Here is a 13,732-nt window from a genome sequence, read left to right on the forward strand (position 1 = left end):
AACTTTTTAATGTTTAGACGACAGCCTGTTGCCCTCTTGTTTAAAACGGAATGTTCCGAAGGACGTTCCCATATATGTAATTTGGGGTCATTTATCGGGTCTTGTCAAGCAGTAGTAATCAAAGTGATCACACAACTGATAGAAGGCAAGGACATATCTTCAACCAGATAATAAATAATAAACCATTGGCTATTAATAAAGTGCCTGTATCCACGAACTTGTGCATAATCAAGGAGCTAACACATCATTACCCCCCTTAGTACCCTCCCCTCAAGCTAGATGTGAGACGCTACGTTTTCAGTAATATGACTTGGCGGATGGTGCCATTTCTTTTACAAATGTAACTTGCTTTCTTAATACGTTTGCAAAGGAAAATAATGCTTCATTTAATGGATTCAGATGAACATCAGTTTATTTATGTGTATACACTAGTAACATGTTAGGTGCCATTTTATTACCCAGTATAACGTGAGCACAAACAAACACCTTTAGCACGTACAGGCTTTTAAAATCGGATGGGTGGTTAATAATGTTCTGTGTTAGAAAATACAGTTTATACAAATTGTCGTCGGTTCATCCACGTTGTGTCCTACACTTTAGTTAGCTAAAGTTTGTTAAAGAGGACCAACTGGACCAAAGACGCCCCACAACATAACAGAGTTGCCGATTGATTATCATGCATGACACAGTGAACTATTGCTGATAAGATAAAATACAACCTTTATAACACAGCGTCGGCAATTCATAAACATGTGAAAAAGAGAAGTAATGATGCTGGCTGTCAAATCTCTTTGTTGGTCGTTCATCGAGCAGTTGGATCTAACTAGATTGTCGTGATGTACAACCTGAGGTAAGACACGCTGTGAAGTTGAGACACTGTGGAGTGATTGAGTAAAGTGCCGCGTGAACAACAGTAATGCAGATTATCTGTAGTGAGTAAAATCATCTACATTTCCGTGCACTGAACCCCTAGACACTAAATCTGCCCAGATCCCAAAAGCATGGAATTATCCACCTGACATCGGGTCCATAGAAACAGACGGGTATTTGTTTGTCGGCTCCTGTCCTTTTTGTACATATATGTCAAGCAATAGTTGTGCTTTTTTGTGCAATGTAATTAAAGAGCAGGGCAGATCCACTCCTTTTCGTGATGATGTCATCACGATTTTCAGTATCTGTTTCTGCCCTTTACACCAAATGGAATCTGTTTCTATGGAGAGTGATAAACTGGGTATCCAGGTGGAACCGGCGTTTTATACTTAAAGGTAAAGGATTTGTATAACAAATGTACTTTGGAAAATTTATTATAGTCATTCCACTTTCCACAGACCCAATGTGGAATCAAGAAAGGCACTTGCAAAGCGATATATGTGTTATGATGTGGTAAAGAATGATATCCGTTTCTGAAACACTCTTGAACAAAGCTGGCACAAAATTGTTTTACCTGTGTATTTTACAGAGAAGGTGTATCATGCAACATGATGACTAGAGAGCTGACGTCAGTTTACTATCTACAGTTTTTGCATAAGGGTATTGTATGATCAGTACAGGAGTTATCAATATTTGTTCTAGTCTCTGATACCGAACATCTGGACGAGTGTGTCTCAACACCTAAACAGGACAAGAATGTGGACCCAGTGGCCGGGATACCTCTCTCTGACGACATGGATTTTACTTCAAGGTATATTCTGATGATTTTATGAAGGAATTTAAACATTGTTTTGCCTGGATTTAGTGGCATGAGCTTAAAAGGATAACGAATTCTTTAAACTTTCCAAGATAAGGGCTTAGTTTGAGGTAATGATTGAATGGTTGGGAGAGGAACTTGTATTAATACTATAGCTGGTGAATAACTTAGCTTTTATATTGTAGTTCCGACCTCATCTATCAACAGTTTCCAGACACCCCATGCAATTAAGTAAGGTGTCGTTGTTTGGAAACTATAAATAAAAGAATATGATACTTGACCTTTCTAATTTAATTTACCCAGGTACAAATTAACACGTAGTAAAGCAACTGATATCACAGTCATGGGTGTGGGTGTGGGTGTATGTGTGGGTGTGGGTGTGGGTGTGGGTGTGGGTGTGGGTGTGGGTGTGGGTGTGGGTGTGGGTGTGGGTGTGGGTGTGGGTGTGGGTGTATGTGTGGGTGTGGGTGTGGGTGTGGGTGTGGGTGTGGGTGTATGTGTGGATGTGGGTGTGGGTGTGGGTGTGGGTGTGGGTGTATGTGTGGGTGTATGTGTGGGTGTGGGTGTGGGTGTATGTGTGGGTGTGAGTGTTTGTGCGGGTGTAGGTGGGTGTTGGGGAGTCTATCATCATAGACAGCAAGAATGAATGGATTATGCTGCATGTGGCACAGATTGCAACGAAAAGACCTCAGAATACACGAGGTTTGGCTTTTCTTCTTTAACTGGGATAACATGTGGTTTTCTAAATAGAAGTGACAAAACCCTTTAAACACGTTCCATTTGAGAAGCCTTGCCTACACCACGCGCTTTGTGTACCACCCAATCGTAAATATATACACGTTGCTGTTCACATCGTTGACGTTATGTACCCCTCCGACAATCGTAAATATACACACATTGCTGTTCACATCGTTGACGTTATGTGCCGGCGACAATGCGTTTTATTCTGAGTGTGTGGCTTCGAATCCAAGATGTGACCATATTTTACTAAGAAAGTGTAGTCCCAAATATGACATGTTTTGCATTTGAACCTTTGGTGATGCGTTTATCTGGATTTATAAGCATAATGTTTGGTAGAGAAGGTAGGGATGTGCCAGACGTAACTGTTCAGATATGTAACCCGTAGATATCAATATAAACAAATGTCAAGTTTCAATCGGTCTTGTATGTACAGTTCCGAGTATAGTTGTCTGTGGCCTGAGAAACAAGACTGCCTGTTACAACTTCATGCTGACACTCGACCCCCCGTGTGCCGCCACCGAGATGCTTCTCCCCACAATGTTTACACTCGGGTGGCCCTCTGACGCCACATGTCACAGGGAAATAGCTGAGGATAGTTTAAGACAGAAGGGAACAGATGAAATCAGACGTTGTTGTCAGCAGCGTGAGAGTGATAAAGTGACTGAGTACTGTCTTCCTGTCATGAAGAACCAACTGACAGATCACTATTACCTGGACTTTGTGAACACCTGCACGGCCTCGTCAAAATGTCAACTGTCTTCACCTGGTGGGAAGGTGCAGCACACTAATGGTGAAGACTATGTGACCTTCACCTTTGAATGTGTACACAGTGAGTAACGTTTTATCTGAATTAAGCTACAGACACAAACACATACTAGTATAATAGCCACATAAGGAAACTATTATCCCAGTTGATAAGTGCGATAACAATGTCAAAGGTACATATAAACTTTAATGAAGGGATCATGAGACCATAACAAATCGGGAGAATTTCAATTGAAAAGTCAATCACAATGACGTCACGGGTCCACGAGAGGGACGGGGGTCAACGACGATGTCACAAGCTCAAAAACGAATATGTCATTCTCGGCATTGAGAAGAGTAGTGCATCGACGACGTAGAGATCAAACGTGCAAGGAAGGCTTGTGGGATGTCACGCCAGATTCTCTCATGTTCTTTTACAAGATTACGAAGGTTATCTGGCGGATGAGGAAGACGGCGTAGACGTCGATCCATCTCGTCACAAACATGCTCTGTCGGGAAGAGATCCGGTGAATTTGCAGGCCAAGGCAGTAAGTCAACGTTGTGGTGATGCAAAGAAATCCATAGCAACCCTTGTCGTATGAGGGCGGGTATTGTCCTGTTGGAATGTTAACCCAGAGCCATGACGTTGCACAAAAGGAATTGCCACGGGTTGAAGAATCTGAACCCTGTAGCCCACACCAGTTAAGTTGCCCCGAACAATCACCAAAGGAATTCTTTGGCGTGCTGATAATCTACCCCAAATCATCACAGAACCACCACCAAAGCGATTCCTCGCCAGTACCCAGGCCTGTGCGTAATGTTCTCCCACGTGTCTATAGGCACGTTGACGTCAATCACTATGGGAAATGTTAAACCTGGAATCATCTCTAAAACCAACATTTCTCCACCAAAACAAGGGTCTGCAGACAAGATTTCGGTACCACATTCGGCGAGCTTCTCGTTGACGTTGTGTCAGAACAGGTCGCATGGCAGGACGTCGTGGTCTAATCCCGTGATGACGTAAACGTTGTCGAACTGTGTTGGGGTGAATACGGCAAATCCCTGGATGGTCCTGGCAGTCATCAATGCAGTCTGAAACCTGTGGCAAAGATGGGTCACACTTATCCATCTGTCCTGTCTTGGCGTTGTTTCATTGTTATACTTGGCCGATCGATTTGTGATTTGTCATTTGTAGCGTCTCACTAGTACAGAAATGGTGTCCCGGTGGCAGTGGAAATGTACAGCCACTTGTCGTTGAGACATTTCCCCAGGGACCATCCCAATGGCCTCATGACATTGTGCAGACGCTAGCCGTGGCACGCTATGCGTTTCAATAGTCGTTCAATTTTCGAACGATCGCAGGAACAGGGATTGAGTATTGTGTGGAATTGATTTGTTCTGTTTCCCTTTCCCGGAATGCACGTGCAACAACGTATTGCATGTCTCAAGGACGAAACCACACGTCACGGAACATGGTACGTGCATACATGACACTATTCTATGAGTTTAAATCATTATGTGTCTACACAAGTTTTTGTGTACACAGTTTCTTCATGTGCCTAGTATATGTTACTGTATCAATCAAATTCTTATCTCTTGTCTTATAAACGTAACTACAACATAGGAATTACGACGGAGACTGTACAGCTCAGTAGCATTACAATTACAATGACATTATCAAATGAAATATCAGTTGCAATAGAAATACTAAGATTCACCTATTAGTAAACAGTGGTGGAGCTTGTAAAGCAGACCCATGTCGGAGTTCCCGGGTGAAAATAACGATCTGTTGGTGTTTGTTATAATGAGAGGTGACCGGGGCACGTCCATTCCCTTCATTAAGAAATGCAAAACGTATTTGATGACTTTACTGCGACATTAAAAATACCTACGGCAGACTGCTCCTCTCAATCGAATTTCAACAGGGACGATTCCATACAATGACTTCACATGTACATTACAACGAACAACGAACTAAAGTTGAAATATATGGCAAGTGTACAGGAAAAGATAGTTTGTGTCAACCAAGTCAAAGAGTCTCAACACCATAGTCCGTAAGTTCCCTCTTACAACAATCATCGTCGCCTTTTGTGGCAAGCATGGGCTGCTGATTTCCTATTCTACCCCGGACCTTCACCGGTCACATCGATTTATCCGATCTATATAACTTCTAACGTGTATGAAAGTCATGTGATTACCTATTGAGAACGAACACATCCACATGTACCTTTGTGTAAGTAGTATCTTTGGTCTTCCCTTTCAGCGGACACCGTGCTACACATCCAGAACGACTCTACATACACAGGACAGGAGGTGTATCTGTACAACGACCAACATGACGGAATGGCTAAAGCTAACTGTATAGCATACTCTCAAGAGTGTGACTCTCATGTCATCATACAACTAGCTGCAACACGAGTTGTGTCCTCTGCCTGTCAGGTAGACTTCACTGATGGAGGTGTGCCCATCAGGAAGGTGGATTGTAAGAATCCACCTGCATCCAGCAACTGTTCCAGTACAATGTTTGAGAGCAAGTCCAGCTATGTTAACATGTCAATATTCATGACAGTCGACCCTGGACGTCAAGAAAAGGAATTTCTGTGGATGCGAGCGAAGAGTAAGACTCAGTTAAAAATATTGTATATCTCCTGATTTGGCTCTGAACCAGTTTGTTACAAGACGTCTTTCTCTTTCACGTTTAAATGAAATTTCTTTGTTGTCAAATACGTTTATAGTGACACGGTGCCCATATGAACTTTACAACGAGATGTGCCATTGAATGTGACCGGGACACTGTAATATGGCTAACTTGTGTCCAATTCCTTTCTGTCATGAATAGATTATGGTAAAACTATTTACATTATTATATACGTGTATGTTTTATCATCAATAAATCTTGACGATGGTGTCGCCAAACTGCATTAAACTTGATGACGGCACAAATATTAGGCTATGAACTTCAAATATCAATAGATATTACATTAAACATTAAATATGACTGGAAATTGGACTTATTTGCACCACGAGCATTTTATTTTGTTTGGTTCCCGTGGGAAACTTATGTATTCTTAATAACCTGTTATATGAAAGGTTATATGAAGTAAATTGTGATTTTTATAACGGCATTGTATTTCAATACTGATGCTGAAAAGTGGAGTAAGATAGATGTTAAATGATGTAGCCCAAAAGTGGCATAAGAGAAGACATGTTACATGATGTAACACAGGAAACTCGATGAATGTCACCAGAACTTCGGAAAAGACTGAACAAACATTTTGTTTGAGCCCGTTCTTTAATGGTGATTGATACGTTGTTCAGACAAATGCTCAGTGACTGTTGGCCACAGTCTACAAGAATTGCTAAATGCAAATTCAGCGCATATGAAAATCAGGAAACAATTCGAGTTATAACCTCTATCAATTGTCTTCACCAATATCCCCATTACCAATTAATTCTTTGAGTTTTACTTACCACATCAGTCGTAAGTTACCTCCCAATGTTTCAACAAAGGTTTATATGGCACGACAGTCCAGTATCTTTGAAATCAAACACAAAGATACAAACACTGTAGTTGGTGGCGATATCAGGTGACTATGAACATTGTATGTTAGATATAACTGTAAACATTGCATATTAGAACTGTAAATATTGTAAATTAGATATTAGATATATCTGTGAACATTGTATATTAGATATCACTCTGAACATTGCATATTAAACATAACTATAATTATTATAAATTAGATATCAGATAAAACTATAATGTTTGCGAATTAGATATTAGATATAACTGTGAACATTGCCTGAATGTTTACTCTAAGTGATGTGGATTAAACGTGAGTGTACATAGTGCTGAACATTGATCGTATATTTGTAGCTGATACAGGTAAGAATGTCACCGTCGTGTGTGGAGCCAGCGTCCCTTCAGATGTGTCACTGAACTGCCCAACGTCTACATCAACTACAACGACATCAACATCTACTACAACTCCTACTACTACAACTCCTACAACTACTGCTACATCTACAACATCTGTTAAACAAGCAGCAATGGCGTCTACCAACACAGTCAGCACACAGAAAGCTGGTAAATCACAAGCTTTCCCGTCCACAATAACAACATCATCAAGGACGTCCGTACACAGCAAGGGGACCACAACGCTGTCCGCGTCCATTGAGAATGGTGTTTTTAAAAGCACCCCGCCACACCAATCCAAGTCAAACTCTCCCTCTCCACACCCGTCGCAACACCCCAGTGGATCTATAGGATCTTTTGGTACATATGACAAATAACCCCATTGTTCATTGATGCACCCACCTTTTGGCAAACACCTGGGGCCCGTTTCACAAAGCGACCGTAGCGCAACGACAGTTGTAAGTTTGTGTTTAAGTATGGGAATTAAGATCACCTTAGCGCTACGGCCGCTTTGTGAAATGGGGCCCTGGTGTGTACACAATCTCATAATCATTCATAAGCGAAAACGGTATATAGTCAGAATCTTGCAGTTTATTGATTCAGCTTTTACCGTTCGTTTTCCGTAAGCATACATGGTTACGAATCGCTGTAGTTGAGTATAGTGCGCATCTGTACAAGCAATATCACGGCATAGTGGGCGTCATGTATTGTAACCAATCCAACTCGGGTTTAGGGAGCGATTTGGGAACACTCTCGCCACTAGGCTACCGTGCAGAGATTCTGTCCATAAACATAAAGCATATGCAGATCCGCAACAGTGAGAGAACACTTGGTGTCCATACCTAATTTTTGTCTAGATGTCTGAACCCATGGTGTGCAACAATGAGAAAGTCATATGTGTCAAATATGCATGTCCAGTTTTAAAGCGAAATGTCCTAAATGTACAGCACACGTTCCAATACATGTGGACATTTCTCTAAGTCAGCTCATACCACCCCTGCCAACTTCGGAGTGAAATTGTCTCCCAATATAGCGTGTGGCCATGTCAGCACATCATCGATTTTCTTAATCGGCTTATAGTAAGTGTTTACACATCACTACCTAATATTATGCCTTGCCATATATGCGCTTATTCATTTGTTCAAACCACCCGCAGGTATCCGGATCTAAATATACTGAAGAGCTAAACAAACGCAACTCTGTTTTTTCAAGTTTTAAAATAGAAAACATAAACATGAACGCTTACTTTTATGAGATTTCATTTTTCCGAAACTTGCCTTTCTTTTGCTGTTTCGTATAGTTCCAAGGTAACCCGTTTATTGCTATAGAAGATGGCTAAATGTGAACAGCTTATATGATTTGGGTTATTGTCACCGTGTCTTCTTGGCTTGGACAGAAACAGGTGTATTTGTACAGATGCCTTCAATCGGTGGTTTCGTTTTCTGGTACAAGTCTGTTTTTCAGGATTCCATTTTTATCGAGCGTGAATATTATTGACTGGTATTCAAAAGTTACACAGCCAGTTATTTTCATCGCTAATTCAATGTTCTCAAGACAATATGTTAGTCTTTTTGACAGAAACCTCTTCACCAACGGATCATGACATACCAATTTCAGAAACAACAAAGGAAAGAATTTCTTCAACACCAAGCAAGGGTAAGTCAACGAGTGGAGTGTTTTGCAAAGTTAATCGACTAGCTGCCAGAGACTTTGTCGCAATTGTATTAACAAACAATTAATAACAATAACAGCAACAGTCGTCGTTGTAGTAGCAGTAGGTGTAGTTAAATATATTATTGTTGTACACATAGTAGTAGGATAGTACTAGAAGAAGAAGGCTAGGATCAGCAGTACCCACTTTTTGAGTACACTTCCGGTTGAATAATGCCTCATTTTACAATACTGAACAATACTGGTTTCATGGTCACAAACTGGTCAATTCTTATACGTGATTCATTCTTCTCATGCTGCATGCCTACTGGTTTTCGTCACTAGCTGAATGCACTCAAGATAATACATTTGTCGTTTTGCCAGAGTCCTCTTCACCCAAGATCATTGACATATCAACTCCAACAAAAGAACCCAAACATTCAACACCAAGCAAAGGTAAATCAAAAGGTGAAATACGGGCATCCAAATACAGATATCGTTCGTGTATGACCAAATATTGTCTCCAAGGAAACAATGGTATAAAATACAATTCTTCATCGATGACATCGATTACTGGCCGTGAATGTCTCAGTTCAGTTGATAAATGTTGTTGTTTATTTTCTTTTTGTTACGTGATCAAAACCGTCAGCAGGATCATCTATTGAATTTCTATATATATTTACTCGAGAATGATATGGGTAAGAAAATGTTTTTAAAGCATTTCATTTGCTAACAATTTTATGAATTTATCACCGTTTTGACGTGAAAGGAAAACAACCTCCTCTACCAGCTCAGAGACGATACTCTATTTCACTTTTGAGATTGCATATACGATTTTGCCTTTCGAGGGTTCGTCATCGCTGTTGGCGAAATGCATCACCACCGCTTACTTGATACAACCATATTGATGTCACGATAATAATGATCACACATCGTAAAATGTCTGACCTTAATTGAAAGTTGGAGAACTTATTTTACAACCGCTGATCATAAGGTGTGGATAAACGTGTTTTCTAAAAGTGTTTTGAAAAATCAAAACGACACACATTTTCATCTATGACCGCACGCATTTAACATATATTCAACATCTATCTATATTTACAGATGTGTTTATAATCGGCGGGAGTGTTGGAGGAGCTGTTGTGATAGCTGTTCTAGTGACAATCACAGTGTGCGTTCGACGAAGGAAAAGGTACGCACATATCTGATTAGCTTATAAACCTTCGTGAAATACCATTACCACCAGATGCACATAATCATGAAAACACCGACGTGAACGTACATGTACATTACATCTTAATTGTGGGAATTTGTTCATCTAAGATCTGTGTACAGGCGATGACAAAGATCTGGCATGTTTAAAATGTGACATATATTAATGAAAACGCCTATACGTCCCATGTATGTGGCTGCCTGTATTCAACATGGTATATAAAACTGTCAATGTAACAATGGACTCACACATAATACATCTTTGTGTCGAAACTAAATGTGTCCATTGGGTTCGACACAACAATTGTGTATGTATACAAATATAGAAAGACAGAGAGAAGAAGAGATAGATGCAATATAACAAAATTAAGTTTTTGCACACGTGCTTACATAACAAAACAGCAAGTGTAAAGACACATACCGAATTTACATTTTCCAGAAACAGTGCAGAGAAAACAGACCAAAAGCTGGAAATTCTGGACGAACGCCAAGAGAATGGGAACAACTCTGACGGTGTCTGGAACTCTGACGAGGACAATGGATACATGTCCAATCCAATCTACTCGTCAACTGATGACTACAAGATGGAGCAGCTGCAAAGGAAGAGCTGTGGTGACGACGCCTGTGGACGTGAAAATGTGTCTCCTTACGCCGTGTCCGCACCAGCTCGTACAAGTCTCAGTTTGGGAAAAAACTCGTGGGTGACGCAAAGTAAACTGGACTATTTTGATATACTTTTCAATGCCAAACCCAGTGGAGAAGATTCTGAAGAGAGAAGCGATGTTCAAGTTTCAGATCTCTATGCCAAGGTGAACAAGCCACAGGGAATTGATCAGGTGACAGACATGTACTCCAAAGTCGACAAGTCCAGGAAGACAGTTCGTAGAACATCCGCTGGTGAAGGTGTGAGTGATGACATCTCTGCAATGTACGCCAAGGTTCAGAAGTAACTAGGCAAATGTGAACAGCCTTGTCTGTATGAATGTATGACTGTAGTTTTACGCCACATTTACCAATATTCTATTCTATTGTATCCATATCGTGAATCGAACGCCATTATCTATGCGCGGACATCTTACATAATTGTGAATGCTTCAGCTCAGTGAAAGAATTGCGTTTATGTTGTTTTACAACGTGCGTTTTAGATAATTCTTTTCTATTTAGTCTCTCAACCCTCTTATCTTGTGCACCTACATACGTGTGAATATGCATGTTTTATTTTAATATACTTTAGAATCCAAGATTGTTCACATTGATCTACACCTGAGGTTTTGATCGAGTGAGTGAATGAGTTGGGTTTTAGCACCATTCCCGCATTATCACGGCTTGGGACACCAGAAATGGGCTTCACGCATTGTAAAGATCTGAGGAATCGAACCCGGTTCATCGGCGGTTGAACGCCTTAACCACCAAGCCATCCCATCGCCCCTTTATATTATTTTGCTTAAATGCAATATTTCATTTCAAAACATACAATTCTTTCGCATAAATACGTATTTCCTAAGAACAGATACTTGATCAATAATGAAATCCGTTCTGATTTATGGAAGTATTTCATTGTTATTTAAGGTATTCTGAACTATGGTGATTATGTTCGATTGTAACTCTTCGACGTTTTTGTTCTTCTGTCGTCTTTTGGTCACTCTAAAGTAATACATGCTTTATGAGGGCATATTGCCTATTGATTATGTTTATTATTTTGTTAGCAACATTTGTTTGTATTTTCTTTGCGGCCAATGCTCCTGATATAGTCATAACCATACTGATTATGCATGGAACTATTGTCAAGTACAATATCACAAATAATAAACACACAACCTTTCTTGTTCTTTCTTGTTCTTACTGTCTGTTGTTTGGAGAACTCCAAGAATATATCAAGTATGTTATCGGTGTTTTGATAAATTAGTATTGACAATTGCATTCGTGGAAATGATACGCATAAAGTACTGACAAGGAGAACACTTCACACGAGGCAGTGTTCAAGGTGGGTGTTAAGTGTGGCACAGGTTATCGATGTCATTAGATAACACAAAGGCCTTCTGTACATGGAAATGATATAACAGGGATGGTGTTTATCGTGGACTTTGGCCATCAGTAACAACTGTCGTAAACATTGACCTGTGGAGCTGATGTAAACGACATACGGGTCATTGCGAAATTGTAAGTGTTTGTGGGTGCGTGCACGTATGGTAAACATGCGTGCGTATTTGCATGTGTTTGTCATTGCTGCCCGAGAATGACTTATGTGTGCGCGTCTGTGTGTGAGTATCATTGCTGTGCGTGCGCGCGCCCGTGTGAGTCTACATGCCAATCTAACGGCTCAGGCATTACAGTGTTCTGTGGAATGGGAGGTATTCGGAGAACCTTGTACCGCCATATCGATAGGTCTCTGGTAAAGTAAATGCTTTATTAATAAAACGTTATGTGTGGTTAGCTTTATTTTTTCAGCCTTTTCGAAACCCACTATGAGTTCATCACATTTGATATGCATAATCACTAAACACATTAAGATCCAGGTCAGAATTGAACTTCAGCTTGTCGTTAGAGGCGACTAAAGGGATCGGGTCGTCAGGCTCTTTGACTTGCTTGACGTGTGTCACCGCACCCCATCTCATGTCTCACGTCTAGACAACTTATCTCACTGACGTAACTTCCTGCTTTGTGCTGATTGACTGTCTCAGAGAGATGCAATCTTATCACTGTCAACGATAAAACACGTCAAGACCCAGGTCAACCTGACATAGCTGTCAGGTAAAATTCAACTACCAGGAACACTTCCCTAATTTAAACAGACATCCTGTTTAAATTTTGGGAACAAAATATTTTCACTGCTTAGAAAAGGTATAGGCTTCATTTTTAAACATTTCCTAAATCTGGGAAAATGTGCTTCCAATAAGGCCATCTTGGGTGAAACCGGGCGTTGTAATATATTTGTATTAAGTAGAATAAGAGTAATATAATTCTGGCTTAAATTATTGAAAATGGAATCGTTTAGATACCCAAGGCAATGCTATATTTTCTTAAAAATGCAAGATGATAATGGTAACCTATATTGGACATCAGAGGTTAGACAACTACTTTTTGCAACTGGTTTCTCTTATGTGTGGATAGCACAGGCTGCTGGAAATGAACAGAGTTTTCTATGTAAATTTAAGTAACGCCTTAAAGATATTTTTTTACAAGAATGGCTAATGTAAATTAACAGCTCCTTTTTTTTAGAGCATTATTCTTCCCATAAAACTCTGTTAGAGCCTGAATTTTTTATTATGCATTTGGAACATAAAGGTCTGTTGAGGACCTTGTGTAAATTAAGAATAGGTTTCCATGATCTTAGAGTTAATCATGCACGTAAATCTATCAGGGGTTTGTCTGACCTAAGTGTATCCATTTGTAAAAATTGTAATTTAGGGGATATTGAAAATGAATTCCATATAATGTTTGTGTGTACAATGTACTCCGATTTAAGAATTAAATATCTGTCGTTTATCTCACTGCCTGCTAGAGATAAACATACATTGTCCAATCTTATGAATTCTAGAAATACTGATGTTATTAAATCGACCGCAATGTATTTAAAACATGTTTTTAATGCGAGAAATGAAAACCATGCCACGTGAGCATAAAATGCATCTGTATTTGTACTGTAGGCCTCAAGACCCTAAATACTGAATAAACTGAATCTGAAAATCTGAACGTGAGGAATCGAAAAGGTGCACCCCTTACCCACAGGGCTACCCCACCACCGATACATATTCTTGTACGACTGTCTAGTCATTCTTGCC

The 13,732-nt window shown here is 40.1% G+C and overlaps 1 protein-coding gene across 8 annotated transcripts; it reads left to right on the forward strand.

The window, feature by feature from the left end:
- Nucleotides 1–704: 704 nt before the first annotated feature.
- LOC137255812 (serine-rich adhesin for platelets-like) lies at nucleotides 705–11,772 on the forward strand. 8 transcript variants are annotated; one of them, XM_067793360.1, is made up of 9 exons: nucleotides 705–850; nucleotides 1,573–1,681; nucleotides 2,862–3,257; nucleotides 5,436–5,789; nucleotides 7,050–7,448; nucleotides 8,667–8,744; nucleotides 9,123–9,194; nucleotides 9,843–9,930; nucleotides 10,390–11,772. In XM_067793360.1, the coding sequence occupies exons 2-9, from the start codon at nucleotides 1,627–1,629 to the stop codon at nucleotides 10,898–10,900; spliced, it is 1,953 nt and encodes a 650-aa protein (XP_067649461.1). In that variant the 5' UTR covers nucleotides 705–850; nucleotides 1,573–1,626; the 3' UTR covers nucleotides 10,901–11,772. The 8 variants fall into 8 exon arrangements, with proteins under 8 accessions (XP_067649461.1, XP_067649464.1, XP_067649459.1 ...); XM_067793363.1 differs by having other exon boundaries at nucleotides 717–850; nucleotides 7,050–7,259; XM_067793358.1 differs by having other exon boundaries at nucleotides 724–850; nucleotides 8,655–8,744.
- The last annotated feature ends 1,960 nt before the right edge of the window (nucleotides 11,773–13,732 follow it).

Source organism: Haliotis asinina, chromosome 11, assembly GCF_037392515.1.
Source record: "Haliotis asinina isolate JCU_RB_2024 chromosome 11, JCU_Hal_asi_v2, whole genome shotgun sequence".
NCBI lineage: Eukaryota > Metazoa > Mollusca > Gastropoda > Lepetellida > Haliotidae > Haliotis > Haliotis asinina.